The sequence below is a fragment of the Perissodus microlepis genome, chromosome 3 (assembly GCF_051167445.1).
Source record: "Perissodus microlepis isolate ML-2025 ecotype Zambia chromosome 3, ASM5116744v1, whole genome shotgun sequence".
In the NCBI taxonomy this organism is placed as follows: domain Eukaryota; kingdom Metazoa; phylum Chordata; class Actinopteri; order Cichliformes; family Cichlidae; genus Perissodus; species Perissodus microlepis.
The window spans coordinates 52,261,775-52,283,805 of record NC_140463.1 but is presented as its reverse complement, the minus strand read 5'-3'; the positions used below and the strand labels follow the sequence as shown (position 1 = coordinate 52,283,805).

The 22,031-nt window shown below is 40.7% G+C and overlaps 1 protein-coding gene across 3 annotated transcripts in view; it reads left to right on the top strand.

Moving 5' to 3' along the window:
• LOC146391929 (protein NLRC3-like) overlaps window positions 1-22,031 on the top strand; it is a 152,152-nt gene that overhangs the window by 113,963 nt on the left and 16,158 nt on the right. Inside the window, exons 1-7 of one of the 3 annotated variants that reach the window (XM_084915511.1) lie at window positions 550-1,852; window positions 1,981-3,778; window positions 6,669-6,842; window positions 11,906-12,082; window positions 13,452-13,628; window positions 14,773-14,952; window positions 17,820-17,996. In XM_084915511.1, the coding sequence (XP_084771637.1) occupies window positions 1,411-1,852; window positions 1,981-3,778; window positions 6,669-6,842; window positions 11,906-12,082; window positions 13,452-13,628; window positions 14,773-14,952; window positions 17,820-17,996 (3,125 nt within the window). In that variant the 5' untranslated portion in view covers window positions 550-1,410. Of the gene's footprint in view, window positions 1-296; window positions 427-549; window positions 1,853-1,980; window positions 3,783-6,668; window positions 6,843-11,905; window positions 12,083-13,451; window positions 13,629-14,772; window positions 14,953-17,819; window positions 17,997-22,031 lie in introns of those variants that run through there. The other 2 variants (XM_084915516.1, XM_084915525.1) reach the window with 2 other exon arrangements.

Sequence of the window (22,031 nt, the reverse complement as noted above, 5' to 3'; positions counted from 1 at the left end):
CATGTGACTCATCACATGATCAATGGTGAGCATCTCTTTCCGTCTCAGGTTTAAATATCTGGGACTCTCCACAGTTTGGTTTTACAGCTGAAGAAGCTTCTCTGATGAAACGTCTTCCAGAAACTTAAAGACGTCTCTTTTCTCTCCAAGCTCCTTAGATCACATGACCTGGATGACTGAACCTATAGACATATTGACCTGGTTTCTAGGTCACATGACAGGTCAGAGGTCAGCGACTGTAACTCAGTTACTCCTGTTAATGTGAACTCACTGAGTGTTTGTGGTTTACCTCTCAGACTGACTGAAGATGATGATGGAGGAAGAGGAGGACAGAGCAGAGTCTGCAGGGTCCAGCTGTCCGTCTGTGAGGAGTGACCGGTCCAAAGATTTACCTCCAGCCTTCAGTGGTGAACCTGGACCAACGAGGTCAGAGAGCTGTGATGACTCCTTTACATGTTTGTGTTTCCTGGATAAATATGACCTGAAACATCCTCAGATTGTTACAAAGATTCATTAAAAAGAAAACAATGAAAGAGAAAAGATCCAAATGTTCGATTTGGTCATTTGCTGTTTGAGGACAGTGATGCTCATATCTGTGGGGAAAGTGTGACCTGAGTGGGTTCATGTTTGTCTTTAAAGAACAGAGCTGCTCTGATTCTCTTTGTGTCTGATCTGTTAAACAGTCTGAGAGGTCACAAAGAGACCCAGCAGCTAAAGCCTGGATCATACTGGCTGCTGTTAATGAGACTCCATCAGGACAACACTGAACCACAGTGGTGTGGATGTAGTGGATAAATCCCACCATACTGATGCTCAGAGTTAATCACAGGGAACAAAACCAGATGTTACCTTCAGATTGTGACCTTTGGAGTGGACGATGCAGATTTCAGTAGAGAATAAATGTTGTTGTTTTTCAGCTGTGAAGAAAGAATCTAATTTTCTGAACTTAAGAATTTATGATGGTGGAAAAAACATGGAGACTATAACACAACATTTCCACTGTGTTCATAGAACGAATGTAAAACTGTCAGACATTCATTAAATATGCAAAATGTCTACAGAAGCATCAGCGGGTCAGACGTGAAGCACTCAGTGATTTTGATCAAATGACTCATCAGTTATTGATCTGTACTACACTGATCTACCACGTTAGTAAAGCTGGTGTTCTGGTGGTGGAGGGAGACCTCGGATCATGTTCTGGTTTTGGAGCAGTGATCTGCTGAAGGTTCAGTTTAATGAGCTTCTTCAAAATCATCCCTGACATCACCACTGAAAGGACGTCCATGAAAACAGACTGAAAATTACTGATATGTTCACAATCTGAGAGTTTAAAACTTGACAGACTTGATTCAGATGAAGTTATTTGAGCAGAAACTCCTGGATCTTTATCCTGTGTTGATCTAATCCTTCATGGTTCCTCCACAGAGTGGACCAGCAGAGCTCAGAGGTTCCCAGTGGTCAGTCTGCCCAGCAGCATCAAACACAGCTGGACTCCATATTTATCGTCTGTACATGTACAACAACTACTGTTACATCTGTTCTGTTCACAGTCATCTCCATGCTGCTCTTTGTAGACCAGTGGATTGTCAGTGTGTCCAACATGGATCTGATGTTTGGCTCCATGATTTCAGTCTGATTGGCTCATTCATAAATATTCTGTTCCAGCTGCTGGAGGACAACATCATCACTTTTGTGAAGAACGAGCTGAAGAAGATCCAGAAGGTTCTGAGTCCAGGTTACCCAGAATGCTTGGAGAGTCAGAGGAGCAGCAGCAGAGAGGCATTTGTGAAGATCACAGTGGACTTCCTGAGGAGAATGAAGCAGGAGGAGCTGGCTGACCGTTTGCAGAGCAGTAAGAGGATTTCTGTAAAGATTTAAGCTGCTGGATAAATGAACATTTTCCAGAGATGGAAGATGGAGCAACATGTTTTAAAGATTAGTTCTTTTTGGAATTGAGTGTTTATTTTTCTTCTCATTCAGAACTTCAAGCTGCAGTTTGTCACCGTAACCTTAAATCTGCACTGAAGAAGAAGTTCCAGTGTGTGTTTGAGGGGATCGCTAAAGCAGGAAACTCAACTCTTCTGAATCAGATCTACACAGAGCTCTACATCACAGAGGGAGGGACTGCAGAGGTCAATGATGAACATGAGGTCAGACAGATTGAAACAGCATCCAGGAAACCAGACAGACCAGAAACAACCATCAGACAAGAAGACATCTTTAAAGCCTCACCTGGAAGAGATGAACCAATCAGAACAGTGCTGACAAAGGGAGTGGCTGGCATTGGGAAAACAGTCTTAACACAGAAATACAGCCTGGACTGGGCTGAAGACAAAGCCAACCAGCACATCCAGTTCATATTTCCATTCACTTTCAGAGAGCTGAATGTGCTGAAAGAGGAAAAGTTCAGCTTGGTGGAACTTGTTCATCACTTCTTTACTGAAACCAAAGAAGCAGGAATCTGCAGCTTTGAAGACTTCCAGGTTGTGTTCATCTTTGATGGTCTGGATGAGTGTCGACTTCCTCTGGACTTCCACAAAACTACAATCCTAACTGACCCTAGAAAGTCCACCTCAGTGGATGTGCTGCTGATAAACCTCATCAGGGGGAAACTGCTTCCCTCTGCTCGCCTCTGGATAACCACACGACCTGCAGCAGCCAATCAGATCCCTCCTGTCTGTGTTGGCATGGTGACAGAGGTCAGAGGGTTCACTGACCCACAGAAGGAGGAGTACTTCAGGAAGAGATTCAGAGATGAGGAGCAGGCCAGCAGGATCATCTCCCACATCAAGACATCACGAAGCCTCCACATCATGTGTCACATCCCAGTCTTCTGCTGGATCACTGCTACAGTTCTGGAGGATGTGCTGAAAACCAGAGAGGGAGGACAGCTGCCCAAGAACCTGACTGAGATGTACATCCACTTCCTGGTGGTTCAGGCCAAAGTGAAGAAGGTCAAGTTTGATGGAGGAGCTGAGACAGATCCACACTGGAGTCCAGAGAGCAGGAAGATGATGAAGTCTCTGGGAAAACTGGCTTTTGATCAGCTGCAGAAAGGAAACCTGATCTTCTATGAATCAGACCTGACAGAGTGTGGCATCGATATCAGAGCAGCCTCAGTGTACTCAGGAGTGTTCACACAGATCTTTAAAGAGGAGAGAGGACTGTACCAGGACAAGGTGTTCTGCTTCATCCATCTGAGTGTTCAGGAGTTTCTGGCTGCTCTTCATGTCCATCGGACCTTCATCAACTCTGGACTCAATCTGATGGAACAACAAACAACCTCCAAGAAATCTAAATTATTTAACAAACTAAAACTTCAATCTCTCCACCAGAGTGCTGTGAACAAGGCCTTACAGAGTCCAAATGGACACCTGGACTTGTTCCTCCGCTTCCTCCTGGGTCTTTCACTGCAGACCAATCAGACTCTCCTACGAGGTCTGCTGACACAGACAGGAAGTAGCTCACAGACCAATCAGGAAACAGTCCAGTACATCAAGGAGAAGCTCAGTGAGAATCTGTCTGCAGAGAAAAGCATCAATCTGATCCACTGTCTGAGTGAACTGAATGATCGTTCTCTGGTGGAGGAGATCCAACAGTCCCTGAGATCAGGAAGTCTCTCCACAGATGAACTGTCTCCTGCTCAGTGGTCAGCTCTGGTCTTCATCTTACTGTCATCAGAAAAAGATCTGGATGTGTTTGACCTGAAGAAATACTCTGCTTCAGAGGAGGCTCTTCTGAGGCTTCTGCCGGTGGTCAAAGCCTCCAACAAAGCTCTGTGAGTACATTTGTACTCATGTCTTTACTTTTAACATCCAACTGTGTCAGTAATTTATTTCACCAGGCTTTCTGTCTTTGTATGAATTTGTGTCCTAAAGTTTTGGGATTTCTCCAATACAACTGTAACCTCTTTGATGCCTCCAGAACTCTGTGTACTCGAGACGCTGGATTCACCATAAACTCTGATCATCACTGCTGCTGTTATGTTATCAGTCTTTGTTTAAAAACTTAGGCTGCATGTGCGTAATGTTGTGATACTTTATACTGACATGCATGCTCCTAGATACAGTTCTACTGCAGGTCTATGTTTAGTCACAAATATTGGTGAAACACTTGCTTTTACATGCGTGGTGGGTCCTGCATTAAAGAAAGCATTTGAATTACTCAGTGAATCCTGGCAGTCAGAGAAACATCCTTAGTTCCACTTTAAACTAAACTCTGCTTCGGTCTTCCACAGTGTGTTTGTTGTTTCTTTGTTGTTGTTGGCCTGCTCTCTCCTCTCACTCCAATCTGGTTGCAGCAGATGTTTGTCCCTCCCTGAACCTGCAGACTTGGGTACAGCACCTCAGTTCATCTTCAGTCTGAAACCAGCTGTTTTAGCTATATCCCCTCAAGCACACCTTCCCTGGTTTTCTCTGCTGTGGTTGCTATAAAATTTAATCTTGATTTAAAAAAAAAAAGAAAAGAAAAAACTCAAGTCAGACTTGATGCCATTTATTGGCAGCATGGTGCCTGTTTGTCAGTCTTTGATGATAAACTGCAGCACAGTCTAAAGCAAACCTTCTGACTTTATTGACTTTATGCATGTATATATTCTTCCTGTTCACCTTGGACACACAACAGCTCTCTGTTTGTTGTGATTGGATCTAGAACACAATTCAGATCAGCCAACATATCCTAATCTAGATGATTTTTAAGGTGGTATCTGGGACGAAAAGTTAAAAATCAGCTTGGATGGCCTGTACTGTATGATGGCCTTCGTTGCACCACATTGATGGCCATGCAGGGTGGTTCATTCCTTGGGCAAGAAGACCGAGGAGTGAGCCACCCTTGGTCAAAGCTTGGTCATTCAAGCTCACTGTTTTCCCCTTGTTGGTTGATGATAAGTATTCTTTTTTTACCTGACTTATAGTCATCATTGTCTTCAAATTAACTCACACACTGCTGACTGCTGTAGCTTACCTGGCTGAGCAGGTGACCCATGTACTGAAGGTTAGAGTTGTGACTCCAGGGCCTGGTTTGAGTCTGCCCAAGACCATTTCCTGTGTGTCATTCTCCTCACTTCTCCCTCCCTTCCTGTCTTCTCTGTCCTATACAGTGAAGACAAAAGGCCTCAAGTTGTGAAAACTCTTCCCCTTCATCATCTTCCAAATCATCTCTCTCATCTAAAATCACCAGTATTCTCTGAGTAGAGAATCTTTTCACAATCTTGAATGATAACGATCCAAGTGGGTAAAGTTATTTATTTGTTGTGTTTCTATTTGCAGCTGGGATAGATTGTGAAAAACTCTCGGCTGCCAAAATTACATCCAGTTTAGAAGAAAAACATTGAGTGAAGTGTTTGTTTCATCATCCTTCACAACTCATCCACCAGGTGTCACAAACTGCAGCAGAACAGTACAAAGCATGTCATACTGGATGGCTGCAACAACCAGAGTTGTACCTACCTTTGGTATTTCTTGACCGCATGAGCGTAATATTTACTAAACAGAGTCGTCTTCTGTAATCTTTTCAGATTCAGATTCAGAACACTGTATTTATTTCCAAGGGGCAATTAGGATACTGACCTTACCAACCGTACATACAATACACAAACATCACATTGGGGAGACAGGTCAGGCTAGGTAGCTGGCCGGTCAGCCGCTAGAGCAGCGACCCGGAACCGAACAGCAGAAAATGCACAACATCAGGAAAGATGAGGAGAAAACAGAACTTCCCCCAGACTGAGCTCCAACAGGGAGATCAGTTTGAGAACAGAAAAAAATGACCTTAGCACAGAGCACATGAAAACTCTTAATGCGCCATAAAAACACATGACAAGCAACAGGGATGGGTAAAAGGTGAGAGACAGCCGGTGTAGACAGCGCATCTGGGCCTGCAGCATTTGCGCTGGTCCCCTCGACCCACCGTCTGCACCGGGAGGGGATAAGCATGCTTAGGATGGGAAGGAACAGTCTAAACACAGTCTGTTATCAGGGTGAGATTTGTTATGTTCAGCTCCAGCCTTGAGACCACAGCTGGCGCCGGTATGTTAGCCACATGAAATGATTGTGGTTTTCTTTGGTGCGAACAACTGCATGTCAATTTCACAGCTGATCTAACAGTCCGTCACTCGTCTCTCAATCTCCCGTTGGAGAGCCACGAGCTTCTCCGAGAGGTTATCAGTTTTGCGCTCAAAGAGCAAAGTCTGAGAACTCACGACCGCCATGAGCTTCTTCAAGATCATATCCGTGCTGCGTTCAATGAGCCTATTTTGAGAAGTCAAGACCCGTCCCATTGTTTCAGTCACAGCGGGAAGCCTTGTGGGGTTTTGAACAGCTGAATCCGCTTTCTTTAATCTTCATTAAGCCAGGGCCAAGCCAGCTCAGATCAGCAAGAACCCTATGCTGCTGTGAATGACCGTACTGCTATATTTCAGTATCAGGCTCTAAATGTACAAATGGATCTGAGAAGATTTCCAATCATGTTTCTACTAGATTTACAGTTTGTTTTCATGTCGTCTGACTCAGAAGGTGGAGCAGGTGGAGCTTACAAGGAGTAAGTGCTGATATAGAAGAAGAGTTGTGTTTTAATGAAGCTATTTAGTTAAACAATAATTGTATTGTATGCTGGCATTAAAAAATGTTTCATTTGACTGATTTAATTAATTTTTGTTTTTTTTCTTCCAGACTGAGTGGCTGTAACCTCTCAGAGAGAAGCTGTGATGCTCTGTCCTCAGTTCTCAACTCCCAGTCCTCTAGTCTGAAAGAGCTGGACTTGAGTAACAATGACCTGCGGGATTCAGGAGTGAAGCTTCTGTCTGCTGCACTGCAGAGTCCACATTGTACACTGGAAACTCTCAGGTCAGGATCCAAGCTGATCATTAAATGATATTATTATATAAACAACCAAGCTTTATAGAATTGGCAGGTGAACTTTTCTTTATCTTTGGATTGCTTAGGAGATTCTTAATTACTGTCTGAAGATTTTTTTACAGTCACATATTTTGTTTTAATGATAAAACAGAATTATTGTTCAGTTCAATGAGCAGGAAGCTGTGAGATTCATAATAATGAGGTATATTTGTATTAAAGATGACTAAACTTGAACAGTAGCTGTGTGAGTTACTTTGTTTACTCATGTGTGCTGATGTTGTGAGTAATTTAAAGCTGAAGTAAACTTGTAATGAGTTTAATAGAGTTTCTGAAGTAAGTGTACTTGGAGATATTTATGTGTTTACTAAAGCACAGGAGCAGGAGGCTGTGTGTAGCATAGAGAAACCAGACCTCAGCTTTGTCTCCTGGGTTTCTGTTGCTGCTGTTACAGTTTCCCCTCATCGTTCCCTTCAACAGTCTCCTCAGTGGAAGAAATCAAAGTGTTACTGTATAGATTCACGTCTGAATGTTGCCATGTGCTATTAAAACTAAAAGCGATGTTTCATACACCCACGTGGTTCAGTCACACAGTAACTGATGGTAAATAATGTTTGTGTTGAGCACATCGTACAGGTCAGCTGCTCCACACAGATCTCAGGTTTACATGCTGGAACAGTTTGTGATCATGAAGGATAAACCTCACTTCCTCTTTGTTTCATACAGATGTACATTAACAATAACACATTCATGAAATCCTTTTAAGAACACAAACACTATTGTAGCTGGAGGATATATTTGAATGTAGGATAATGTAGGGGATCATAAACAACAGTAATAACTAACCACCACCTCACCATTTGGGTTGGTAGCTGCATGTTGATTGAGGAAGTCATTTTCTTCTTCCTCAATTTCTACCTTACCTCTACCCACTCTACATCAGATTAAAAGCTGCACAGAGACAGGCACTGGACATGTTTAGCCTAGCTTAGTACAAGGACTGGACATGGGGGAAACGGCTCTCATCACTGGATCAAAACATGAAAACAAATCTGAAGTAAAGTTTTGTTGAAGTGAACTGTGGTGGTGCCCAATGTTCCCTCTAAGCTGCGCGCGTGCAACTGCGCACTGCTGGCACGTCTCTGCGCACAGAATATCTGCGTTGCGCACAAAAAAAAAAAAAAAAAAATCAAATCTCAATTGAAATTAAAATTAATATTTCAACAATTCTGTTTTGCAGTGTTAGTCGGTCAGTGACTGGCTGCTCCCGTATGGGATTAGAACAATGCCACCTTATCCCATAATCCAGCCAATCACGTGATTCACATTCATATACAGGGAGTGCAGAATTATTAGGCAAATGAGTATTTTGTCCACATCATCCTCTTCATGCATGTTGTCTTACTCCAAGCTGTATAGGCTCGAAAGCCTACTACCAATTAAGCATATTAGGTGATGTGCATCTCTGTAATGAGAAGGGGTGTGGTCTAATGACATCAACACCCTATATCAGGTGTGCATAATTATTAGGCAACGTCCTTTCCTTTGGCAAAATGGGTCAAAAGAAGGACTTGACAGGCTCAGAAAAGTCAAAAATAGTGAGATATCTTGCAGAGGGATGCAGCAGTCTCAAAATTGCAAAGCTTCTGAAGCGTGATCATCGAACAATCAAGCGTTTCATTCAAAATAGTCAACAGGGTCGCAAGAAGCGTGTGGAAAAACCAAGGCGCAAAATAACTGCCCATGAACTGAGAAAAGTCAAGCGTGCAGCTGCCAAGATGCCACTTGCCACCAGTTTGGCCATATTTCAGAGCTGCAACATCACTGGAGTGCCCAAAAGCACAAGGTGTGCAATACTCAGAGACATGGCCAAGGTAAGAAAGGCTGAAAGACGACCACCACTGAACAAGACACACAAGCTGAAACGTCAAGACTGGGCCAAGAAATATCTCAAGACTGATTTTTCTAAGGTTTTATGGACTGATGAAATGAGAGTGAGTCTTGATGGGCCAGATGGATGGGCCCGTGGCTGGATTGGTAAAGGGCAGAGAGCTCCAGTCCGACTCAGACGCCAGCAAGGTGGAGGTGGAGTACTGGTTTGGGCTGGTATCATCAAAGATGAGCTTGTGGGGCCTTTTCGGGTTGAGGATGGAGTCAAGCTCAACTCCCAGTCCTACTGCCAGTTTCTGGAAGACACCTTCTTCAAGCAGTGGTACAGGAAGAAGTCTGCATCCTTCAAGAAAAAACATGATTTTCATGCAGGACAATGCTCCATCACACGCGTCCAAGTACTCCACAGCGTGGCTGGCAAGCAAGGGTATAAAAGAAGAAAAACTAATGACATGGCCACCTTGTTTACCTGATCTGAACCCCATTGAGAACCTGTGGTCCATCATCAAATGTGAGATTTACAAGGAGGGAAAACAGTACACCTCTCTGAACAGTGTCTGGGAGGCTGTGGTTGCTGCTGCACGCAATGTTGATGGTGAACAGATCAAAACACTGACAGAATCCATGGATGGCAGGCTTTTGAGTGTCCTTGCAAAGAAAGGTGGCTATATTGGTCGCTGATTTGTTTTTGTTTTGTTTTTGAATGTCAGAAATGTATATTTGTGAATGTGGAGATGTTATATTGGTTTCACTGGTAAAAATAAATAATTGAAATGGGTATATATTTGTTTTTTGTTAAGTTGCCTAATAATTATGCACAGTAATAGTCACCTGCACACACAGATATCCCCCTAAAATAGCTAAAACTAAAAACAAACTAAAAACTACTTCCAAAAACATTCAGCTTTGATATTAATGAGTTTTTTGGGTTCATTGAGAACATGGTTGTTGTTCAATAATAAAATAATTCCTCAAAAATACAACTTGCCTAATAATTCTGCACTCCCTGTATGCGCAGCTAATCAACGTCGCTGACAGGCTATGACAGCGTCCTTATGTGCCGACACCGGTGTTTTAGCGAGCAAAGCGGCTGATGTGGAGTGAAGCCACGTTAATGACAACGTGTCCAACCATTGGAGATGTGAGCAGGACAGACGGAACAATTGATGGAAAAAGTGTGGACTTTATACCAGTTTTTAAATTGTGTTGATCCGCCACGTAAAACCAGAGTTATGATAAAAATATCTGCAATGTTTGGTTTTCTTCCTGAATACTATCGTTGCTTATAACAACGATAGTATTCAGTATTTATTGCAACAAACTTTGTTGTTTGCAAAACTCAGTAACTTTTTTGAAGAAGTAACTATATAATTAATTGCCCAACATTGGTCATTATTTACTGTTTTTTGCAGACAGAGAGTTACGGACTCTCTCCGAGACCACAGACTCATAATACAAGTCAGAGCTTTATAAAAATAGAAAAAATAAAGTTGTGTTTTCAAAATTGGAGTTCAAGTTATTTTTACTTCCAATAGTGTTAACGTACTACACAGGTCATGAACAAGGTTGTTTTTAATTTTCATTGTAAGTGGGCTAAAGCAGTTAATTAAAAGTAGTCTAACATAAATGTAAATGCTGTAATTTGATTACTTTAATAAACCATGTAACTTGGATGGATTCGATGCTGGCGTGACCACAGTGCACACGTCTGCTGTTGCTCACAGTGGTCCAAGGGACGCTCAGGGAGTTTGTGTGTTCGCTCAGACACATGAAACATTAGAGGGAACATTGGCGGTGACTGACAGGGAAAAGGGGAATGATAAGACTTACTGTAAATATAATTATGTATGTATTGAATAAGGAACAACTAAAATGTTCCAGCTGAAAAAATGAAATCGGTTTCAGTTTATGAGCTCTGTTTGTTTTCTTTACAGTTCCAACCTTTTATATTGAAATGAGCTGCTCATTCCTGTTTAGATGACCTGCATAAAACAATACAGAGCACATTGGGCTGAATATGGAAAGGAAGCATCACAGTACAGCTTCAGTGAAGCATTAAAGTCTCTGATATGAGATGAGAAATGAAGCGGCCAGAGCTTTTTCATGAGTGGAAATCCACTGTGACTGTGAGCTGCTGCCACAGCCTCCAGATTAGCCAGCAGCTCATCCTGCTCAACATTTTCTCACCAACTTTAATGGAAGTGTGATGTTTTCAGCTGGAGTGATGGTCAGGGTGGCCTCCCTCTCCTCTTCTTCTCCTCTTCCTCTTTCATTTGTAAAGCCACTTCTGCTGCTTTCATTAATTTGGAAGTCCTGTAGCTGAGTTTGGGAGAGACTAACAGCCTCGGCAGCAGAGGGGAGAAAGGCTGTAACACCACCACTTTACTCTGTTCTACCTGTCACATCATTTTATCAGGAAAATAATATGCTCATGTTTTTACTATGTTTGTCATGAAGATGTAAGATCACATGGTGCTTTTTATTATTGTGTTGGTTTGTTTCCTGTCTCTTGGATGGAGCCCGGCTGTGCGTGGCCCCTGGGCCTGTGGTCAGAGTGTGTGCTGGATAATCCGGCCCAGGATGAGGCCAAACTGACATGGGATGAAATGTCTGTCACATAATTGAGCTTAGTGTAGTTTCATTTCTGCACAATTTAAAAACAACCAAAACTTTGTTCTGTCTTTTCTATGTTATACTGTAGACTTTTTGCTCCCTGAGCACTGGTCTCACAGCCAGCTGCACATAGAGACCAGTGTTGTTAGTCCAGGTTAGAAGATGACTTGTAGGAATGAAAATGAGCTTGTAGTTTGTCTGCTTTAATAATGTGACTGGAAAAAGGTGTTGGACTTCAAATATGTCCAGTTCTTTCACACTTCACCTTTAAAAGTGAAGCCTTGTGGTTCCTGGAAGGAAAAAACACGACTTTTTCAAGTCTTTGTCCTGTTTTTATGATAAATGTACGACTTTAATGTGAAACATTCAGAGTTTTTTCTCTTGTTGTGTTTGTTTGAAGCTGCTTCCTGTTGGCTTCAGCTGTTTGGAGTTTCCATTTTCTAAACTTCTACATTCTGAACCTTCTTCAGCTCTGAACAGATGATGAAACACTGAATGATTTCAAGATCACACTTTGTCTAATAAACTTACATCTTTCATTCTTTATACAGATTGATGAACTGTGATTTGTCAGAGATCAGCTGTGATTATCTGGCAGCTGCACTGACGTCCAACCCCTCCCATCTGAGAGAGCTGGACCTGAGTAACAACAACTACCTGCAGGATCCAGGAGTGAAGCATCTGTGTGGTTTCCTGGAGAGTCCAGGATGTGGACTTGAAACTCTGAGGTCAGTCAGCATGTTTTAGTTGTTCTGAGATGAATATGATGTGAAAGTTGTGCTGACACTAAACTGCAGACATCAGGCTGATATTATACTGACATTCAAGCAACTGCTGAATGTTACAGGTGTTACAGGAGTGATACATCTCCTGTTGTCAGGCCTGCAGGTATCAGGCTGTTCTCCTTTATCTCATAGTGGACAGAAATTATTTTTTGGAGTGACACAAATAATTTGTGTGGCATCAGATTTGATGCAGAACAGCTGATTGTTCTGTAAATAGTTTAAAATGTTTATTTTAAAAAAACGCCTTGGCTGCATTTTTAGGTAAACAGCTGCAAAAAAAATCTTTGTTGTTTGCAAAACTCAGTAACTTTTTTGAAGAAGTAACTATATAATTAATTGCCCAACATTGGTCATTATTTACTGTAATTTGCAGACAGAGTTACAGGACTCTCTCCCAGACCACAGACTCGTAATACAAGTCAGAGCTTTATTTAAAAAAAAAAAGAAAAGAAAGAAAGTTTGGAATGTATGTTTGTCTTGAAGATGTAAGATCACATGGTGCTTTTTATTATTGTGTTGGTTTGTTTCCTGTCTCTTGGATGGAGCCCAGCTGTGCGTGGCCCCTGGGCCTGTGGTCAGAGTGTGTGCTGGATAATCCGGCCCAGGATGAGGCCAAACTGACATGGGATGAAATGTCTGTCACATAATTGAGCTTAGTGTAGTTTAATTTCTGCACAATTTAAAAACAACCAAAACTTTGTTCTGTCTTTTCTATGTTATACTGTAGACTTTCTTTGATACTGTGTCCAAAAGGAGCAGCTTTTACTTTGAAGGGAAGCCGTCTCTGTTTCCTCTTCAGGTTGGATGATGGAAGCAAATTAGTGTGTGATGTTCTTTCAGTGTTGCACTTTGTAGACGGTCCCTGAGCACTGGTCTCACAGCCAGCTGCACATAGAGACCAGTGTTGTTAGTCCAGGTCAGAAGATGACTTGTTGGAATGAAAATGAGCTTGTAGTTTGTCTGCTTTAATAATGTGACTGGAAAAAGGTGTTGGACTTCAAATATGTCCATTTCTTTCACACTTCACCTTTAAAAGTGAAGCCTTGTGGTTCCTGGAAGGAAAAACACGACTTTTTCAAGTCTTTGTCCTGTTTTTATGATAAATGTACGACTTTAATGTGAAACATTCAGAGTTTTTTCTCTTGTTGTGTTTGTTTGAAGCTGCTTCCTGTTGGCTTCAGCTGTTTGGAGTTTCCATTTTCTAAACTTCTACATCCTGAACCTTCTTCAGCTCTGAACAGATGATGAAACACTGAATGATTTCAAGATCACACTTTGTCTAATAAACTTACATCTTTCATTCTTTATACAGATTGATGAACTGTGATTTGTCAGAGATCAGCTGTGATTATCTGGCAGCTGCACTGACGTCCAACCCCTCCCATCTGAGAGAGCTGGACCTGAGTAACAACAACTACCTGCAGGATCCAGGAGTGAAGCATCTGTGTGGTTTCCTGGAGAGTCCAGGATGTGGACTTGAAACTCTGAGGTCAGTCAGCATGTTTTAGTTGTGCTGAGATGAATATGATGTGAAAGTTGTGCTGACACTAAACTGCAGACATCAGGCTGATATTATACTGACATTCAAGCAACTGCTGAATGTTACAGGTGTTACAGCAGTGATACATCTCCTGTTGTCAGGCCTGCAGGTATCAGGCTGTTCTCCTTTATCTCATAGTGGACAGAAATTATTTTTTGGAGTGACACAAATAATTTGTGTGGCATCAGATTTGATGCAGAACAGCTGATTGTTCTGTAAATAGTTTAAAATGTTTATTTAAAAAAACGCCTTGGCTGCATTTTTAGGTAAACAGCTGCAAAAAAAAATCTTTGTTTGCAAAACTCAGTAACTTTTTTGAAGAAGTAACTATATAATTAATTGCCCAACATTGGTCATTATTTACTGTATTTTGCAGACAGAGTTACAGGACTCTCTCCCAGACCACAGACTCGTAATACAAGTCAGAGCTTTATTTAAAAAAAAAAGAAAAGAAAGAAAGTTTGGAATGTATGTTAGTCTGGAAGATGTAAGAATATCACATGGTGCTTTTTATTATTGTGTTGGTTTGTTTCCCGTCTCTTGGATGGAGTCCAGCTGTGCGTGTCCCCTGGGCCTGTGGTCAGAGTGTGTGCTGGATAATCCGGCCCAGGATGAGGCCAAACTGACATGGGATGAAATGTCTGTCACATAATTGAGCCTAATTTAAAAACATCCTCCATAAATATTGAATAATAACAATAATAATAAAGGGTCAGAAGATGACTTGTTGGAATGAAAATGAGCTTGTAGTTTGTCTGCTTTAATAATGTGACTGGAAAAAGGTGATGGACTTCAAATATGTCCATTTCTTTCACACTTCACCTTTAAAAGTGAAGCCATGTTGTTCCTTGAAGGAAAAACACGACTTTTTCATGTTTTTATGATAATTGTACGACTTTAATGTGAAACATTCAGAGTTTTTTTCTTTTCTTGTGTTTGTTTGAAGCTGCTTCCTGTTGGCTTCAGCTGTTTGGAGTTTCCATTTTCTAAACTTCTACATTCTGAACTTTCTTCAGCTCTGAACAGATGATGAAACACTGAATGATTTCAAGCACTTTGTCTAATAAACTTACATCTTTCATTCTTTATACAGATTGAAGGACTGTGATTTGTCAGAGATCAGCTGTGATTATCTGGCAGCAGCTCTGACGTCCAACCCCTCGTATCCCAGAGTGCTGGACCTGAGTGGAACCTACAACAACCTGCAGGACTCAGGAGTGGAGGAGCTGTGTGTTCTTATGGAGAATCCACGATGTCATTTTGAAACTCTGAGGTCAGTCACCATGTTTTAGTTGTGCTGAGATGAATATGATGTGAAAGTTGTGCTGACACTGTGGATCAGTAGGCCCGCAGACCTCTATACAGGAAGTCTGGTTCTACTCTTTGTAGAATTTCTGATCCCTGATCCTCTGAGTCTGACTCAGTAGATAATGCAGAGTTCTGAGCTGATGTGGGTGAGAGGACTCAGGCAGCCTGACAGTCTTGATGTCCAGGTCTTCCCTGCTTGTCCTGATATACATAAACATGAGTATCCTTGCAGGTCAGATCTCATCAGTCACACCTGTTAGTGCAGCTCTCCTCTAGATTGTAGTGCTTGTTAAACTAGGATGATTTTAGGAGCCTGGACCGCAGACTCCAAGGGAAGATATTACTTGGAAAGGCCAAAGCAACCTATTAGAGGTGTTAGCACTAACATAGATAAATACTCAGATTTACACCTTTAGTGTCTCACAAAGGGTTAAAAAATGAATGTGCACAGAGAGGTTGGTGGTGAGATGGGCACTTCCAGCACTGTAGATGTGTTCCAGCTCAGTATTCATGGAAATAATCCGGACAGCAGGATTTCTTGATGAATGTCACATCTTCTTAAAGTTATAATCCACAAGGAAAACAGTCGATCTGATATCTACTCAACCAATCAGGTGTTTGATCTCCAGCCCCACCTTATTATCACCCCCTCTCTCTCTTTTACATCTGAATTATCTTCATTTCACATTTCATTCAGTTCAGATTTCATTAGCACGTTCACTTTAGCATAATCCATTTTAATCCAAACACCTTTCTCTTTAAACTCTGTTTGTCAGTCACAGTATATCCAGTACAATCCTCTTTTTCACTGAGTCACACACATTCAGAGATCAGAGTGTCCTGTGTGTGCTCTCATTCACTCACACTCACTCTCATATGGCTGAAGTCTGTTTGTACACAGGCTGTCAGCTGGCCTGAGTTAGGCCTGTCTCTAAAATCATTATTTTATTACTTTTATTCTGATTCATCAAAGCCAAACTCAAACATCTTTATATTTACTGATTATGTTCTCATCAATAATTAACAGTCAGTACATTCAGATAGGAATTATAATTCAGTGTTTAACATATTATCACAGATGGACTCCACAGGAGATCTCCTTTATTAAGAAACTGTGAAAGTTTGTCCAACAGTGGGAAACATATCAGAGAACATCTCAGAGAATATCTGTGAAGCAGAAACTAAACATAATAATAGAAGAAAAGCCAAATAATGATCCAAATCCTGCTCTGAGACGATCAGACAGGCTTCCAAAGACTGCTCATCTCTCAGACTTACTTAAAGATGCTGGTGCTGTCCACAGATCAGCTGACCTGCTGGGTCTCCATGATCAGCTTTGTTTCTTGGAGATAAAGGCTGAACCCTTTAGAGCTTCAGTTCTCCAGAGCAGCAGGATGTCTGAGGTCTGCAGAAACACAAAAACACAGCAGCTAAAAATAGTTGTTCAAAGAAAACGAGGTGGGAGCTGCTGATTCCTGAGCTTTGATACTGGATTAGCTTCAGTAGTTATTCCCATCACTGCTGTAGGAGCTACATTTAGTCACAGCTGATTGTCTTCTTTGAACAATCACAATGACTACTGTTGTAAAAAACAATTACACAAAGAACCAATGAGAGTGTAGAACAGGATAAAGAGCTCCTGTGATGGTGGCAAAGAAATGAGCAGCGGACGGCCGTCTACATGTTGTAGTGGTTTACAGTCACCAGGGGGCGCCGTCACGGCCACGCAGTCAGTGGGCTGCTCTGCTTGTGCTGTTGTTGGTGAAGCTGAAGTGAAAGCGAGTGTTAAAACAATGAAAAGTGTCCACTGCAGCCTCCATCTGGGCTTCTCATGCTCTTCTTCTTTGATCCTCCATGTTTGGGCTGAACGCTGCTGTTGCTCTCTTCCCTGTTCCCGCCAACTTTCTAACCAATCAGCATTGGAGCGTGCACAGCGTCGTCCACACTGAGCTTTGTTGTGAGCGCGTGGACTTGTCTGCAGAACATTTCCAGTACAATAACCAGCTGTGCATGCGCCCCAAGCAGCAGCTTCAAGCTCACCTCAAAGAAGTTTAACAGGAAGGACGACTCGTCCATCACGCGTCCAGCTGTGACCGTGTCCACAGCAGAGTGTCACCGAGGCTTAATGCTAACACGCACACATGAAGCTAATACCACCACGAGCAGCTGCTCAGTGGATTTGGAGGAGAAATGTCTGCAGCTTCTCACAGGCAGTATGCAGAATGTGGATCTCCACAAAGACTGTGGAGACCTCGTCCCAGACTCAAAATCAACACTTGTCTGCACAAAACTTCTCACACGTTCCCGTCACAAGTGTCTTCTAAGTGAAGCTACCAGGTTCAGGTCCAGCTCTGTTTATCTGGAGCTGCAGTAGATGATCCATCCTCACAAAGAAACACAGACACCAGATATGCAAAAACAGCATCATACAACACAACCAAGAGATCCAAAGAATTTTCTCTGCATTTCTGTGGCTGATGCTGCTGGAACGAAGCTGTTTGAAACCTTGTTGTTCTGCACTTTGGGACCTGAAGAAGAACCTGAACATCTGTGCAGAGGGTTCAACTCTGAGGATTCCTGTTCAGTTTTTTTTTTATTTCACACGGCAAAACTTGACAACTTTATGATAAATGTACAACTTCAATGTGAAAAATTCATTTTTTTCTCTTGTTTGTTTGAAGCTGCTTCCTGTTGGCTTCAGCTGTTTGGAGTTTCCATTTTCTAAACTTCTACATTCTGAACCTTCTTCAGCTCTGAACAGATGATGAAACACTGAATGATTTCAAGCTCACACTTTGTCTAATAAACTTACATCTTTCATTTTTTATTCAGATTGAAGGACTGTGATTTGTCAGAGATCAGCTGTGATTATCTGGCAGCTGCACTGACGTCCAACCCCTCCCATCTGAAAGTGCTGGACCTGAGTAACAACAACAACCTGCAGGACTCAGGAGTGAAGCATCTGTCTGTTCTTCTGGAGAATCCACAATGTCGATTTGAAACTCTGAGGTCAGTCACCATGTTTTAGTTGTGCTGAGATAAATATGATGTGAAAGTTTTGCTGACACTGTGGATCAGTAGGCCCGCACACCTCTATACAGGAAGTCTGGTTCTACTCTTTGTAGAACTTCTGATCCCTGATCCTCTGAGTCTGACTCAGTAGATAATGCAGAGTTCTGAGCTGATGTGGGTGAGAGGACTCAGGCAGCCTGACAGAGTTGATGTCCAGGTCTTCCCTGCTTGTCCTGATACACATAAACATGAGTATCCTTGCAGGTCAGATCTCATCAGTCACACCTGTTAGTGCAGCTCTCCTCTAGATTGTAGTGCTTGTTAAACTAGGATATCTACTCAGCTAATCAGGTGTTTACATGCCCTTCACTGATCTTCAGCCTCACCTTATTATCACCCCCTCTCTCTCTTTTACATCTGAATTATCTTCACTTCACATTTCAGTCAGTTCAGAATTCATTAGCACGTTCAATTTAGCATAATCCATTTTAATCCAAACACCTTTCTCTTTAAACTCTGTTTGTCAGTCACAGTATATCCAGTACAATCCTCTTTTTCACTGAGTCACACACGTTCAGGGATCAGAGTGTCCTGTGTGTGCTCTCATTCACTCACACTCACTCTCATATGGCTGAAGTCTGTTTGTACACAGGCTAATCTGGGACTCTCCACCATTTGACCCTAGAAATAAAGAAGCTTCTTGGATGAGAGGTGAAAGGTGAAACGTCTTCAAGAAACTTAAAGAAGTCCAGATGCCTTTTTTTCTAAGCTCTTTAGATGACTGCGAACCTTCACAGACACCTCATCAGTGTCACTCTCAGAGCTACCAGCCCTTTGCTACAATCACAAAGCTCTTCATTGAAATCAATGATAGCAAAGCTGGAATCAAGCTATAGCCATATACACTGGTAAAGACTTCTTATCTCGAAATAATATACTGAAGTGGCAATGCAGAAATTGAAAATAGGCGGACGTGCTACCTATGCTATTAGTAGAATGGACATTGGCCTGCTGGCTAAGGAAGGCCCTGTCTCACATAGAGGTGAGAGAGGCCCCCCCTCGAAGCCCCCTTTTTTATCGGGGCTTACTTAGGGTCATATCGGGGACCCCACAGTTGGAAGTCTTTTTTTTTTTTCTTTGACCAAATAAAGCTTATTTCTGTAGCTGTTGTTTTATACAGCTTTAATGTTAATATTAATGTTTGCTTATGTATGTTTAGGAAGTGGTCTGATGGTACATGTCGTTGTTACATTAATAATATTCAAATAGTAAGGGTATGCTTAAAGATAAGGTAAAAATCATATCATATAATGTAAATGGCCTGTCGAATCCAATTAAACGTAATAAAATTTTAACTAAAATGAAGAAAGAACAAGTACAAATAGTGTATCTACAGGAAACCCATCTAGACTGTAAGGAGCATGAAAAACTGAAAAGAATGGGTTATACAACAGTTTTCTCCTCTTCCTATAAAACTGGACGAAGGAGAGGAGTGGCTATCCTGTTATCAAGCAAATTACTCTTTGAAAAAATATCTGAGATAAGTGATAAAGAGGGACGTTATATTTTGGTAAGGGGAAACATTGAGGGGAACCCAGTCACGTTGTTAAATATATATGCACCCCCTGGAAGCGATATTTATTTCTTTAAGAAAATTATAGATATGATGGTAACAGAGACAGTAGGTTTCCTAATTTGCGGAGGAGATTTAAATATACATCTACAACCAAAGCTAGATATTTCCAATAGAAAAGCACAGAATACTAAAACATTAAAAATAAAGATAAAATAAACACTTTAAGCGATTTAAGCGATCATGCACCAGTATACCTGTCTGTTGATTTAAACATGCAACCAAAACTCAGTAATTGGAAATTAAATTCAAGCTTACTGAATGATCCTCACTTCAAAGGACAAATTAAGAAAGAGATTCACTTCTATATGGAAACTAATGACAATGGTGAGGTGTCTCCTCCTATACTGTGGGATGCCTTAAAAGCTGTCCTGAGAGGGAAAATTATAGCAATATCCTCTTATAAGAAAAAGATGAGAAATAAGAAATTAGAAGAGCTACAAAATAAGTTAGAAGAATTAGAGAAAAGGCATGAAAGAAAAACATCTCAGGATATATTGGAGAAAATTAGGAAAACAAGAAATGAAATAAATGATTTGACCACATATGTTTCTTAAACAAAGGTATTATGAGGGAGGATCAAAAGCAATGAATGTATTAGCCTGGAAACTAAAAAAGAAAATGGCAGATAATACAGTTCACAAAATTAAACATCCAGTGACAAAACTAATAAAAAATAAACCAACAGAAGTTCAGAGTGCATTTGAAACATTTTATAAGACTCTGTATGCTAATAACACAGAGAGTAGTATAGTTGAAATTAACAGTTTTTTAGATTCTCTTGATTTACCAGTACTGAATGAAGAACAGAATAAAACTTTGATTGAAGATATAAAAGAAAAGGAACTAAGAATAGCAATAAGTAAAGTTAAAATAAATAAATCTCCAGGATCAGATGGATATACGGCAGAATGGTACAAGGAGCTAAAAGAAGAATTAATACCAGTGATGCTTCTAACAATGAATTGGGTCCTAAAGAAGGCTCAAGTACCTTCTAGCTGGAAAGAAGCAATTATCTCTGCCATCCCAAAAGAAAACAAGGATAAATTAGAATGTGCGTCATATAGACCAATATCTGTTCTTAATACAGATTACAAGCTGTTTACATCTATCATGGCTAGACGATTAGAAAAGTTCTTACCTAATCTAATTCATAATGATCAAACAGGGTTTATTCGAGAGCGCCAAATACAAGATAATGTACGACGGACATTACAAATTATTAATCATATTCAAAAGAATAAAATAGAAGCAATGGTAATCAGTATCGATGCAGAAAAAGCATTCGATTCAGTTAATTGGAACTTTCTTTACCGAGTCTTGCATACATTTGGCTTTCACGAAAATATAATTAAGACAATACAGGCACTTTATGATAACCCTACGGCAAGGATTAAAATTAATGGCTACCTATCAAATAGTATTAAGCTGCAAAGAGGAACAAGGCAGGGCTGTGCGTGCTCACCATTATTATTTGCGTTATATCTGGAACCATTGGCTCAATATATAAGACAAAATAAAGAAGTAGATGGTATTAATATCCATGAAAAGGAGCATAAATTAGCCTGCTATGCAGATGATATTTTAATATTTTTGGGTCAACCATCAAATTCTTTACCTAAATTAATGCAATCATTTGAATACTTTGGTCGACTATCTGGATATAGGGTTAATATGAGTAAAACACAATTGCTTAAGTACAATTATATTCCATCAGAAGAAATTAAAAATAAGTATCAATTAGCATGGCAAACAGAGTACTTTAAATATCTAGGAGTCATAATACCTAAGGATCTTACAGAACTATTAGAACAAAATTATTTACCAATACAGAAAAAAATTAAGGAAGATATAGCGAGATTGAATCTAATTCCATATTTAAGTTTATATTCGAGAATAGACTCAATTAAAATTAATATTCTTCCTAAATTATTATATTTATTTCAAACATTACCAATAGAAATTAACCAGAAACAGTTTAATGAATGGGATGAAATTTTGTCAAGATACATATGGCAAGGAAAAAGGCCCCGAATTAGATTTAAAACCCTACAACTTAACAAAGGAAAAGGTGGGTGGGGCTTACCTTCTCTTAGGGAATATTATTGGGCAGCACAATTAAGGCCTATGATATGCTGGTGTAATCCTTCATACGATGCTCAATGGAAAGCCATTGAGGAGGGTCTGACTTCCATTCCCATACAAGCTATTATAGCAGACAGAAGCTTGCAAAATGTAATAAAAACTATTGAAAATCCATGGATCAAGTTGACTTTTAAAATTTGGGAAACAGTAATAAAAGAATATAAACTAGAAGAGGATATAGCAGTTCTTAAGTGGTGTGCATATGACACACATTTTGCTCCAAATAAATTGGACACCAGATTCAAAGATTGGAC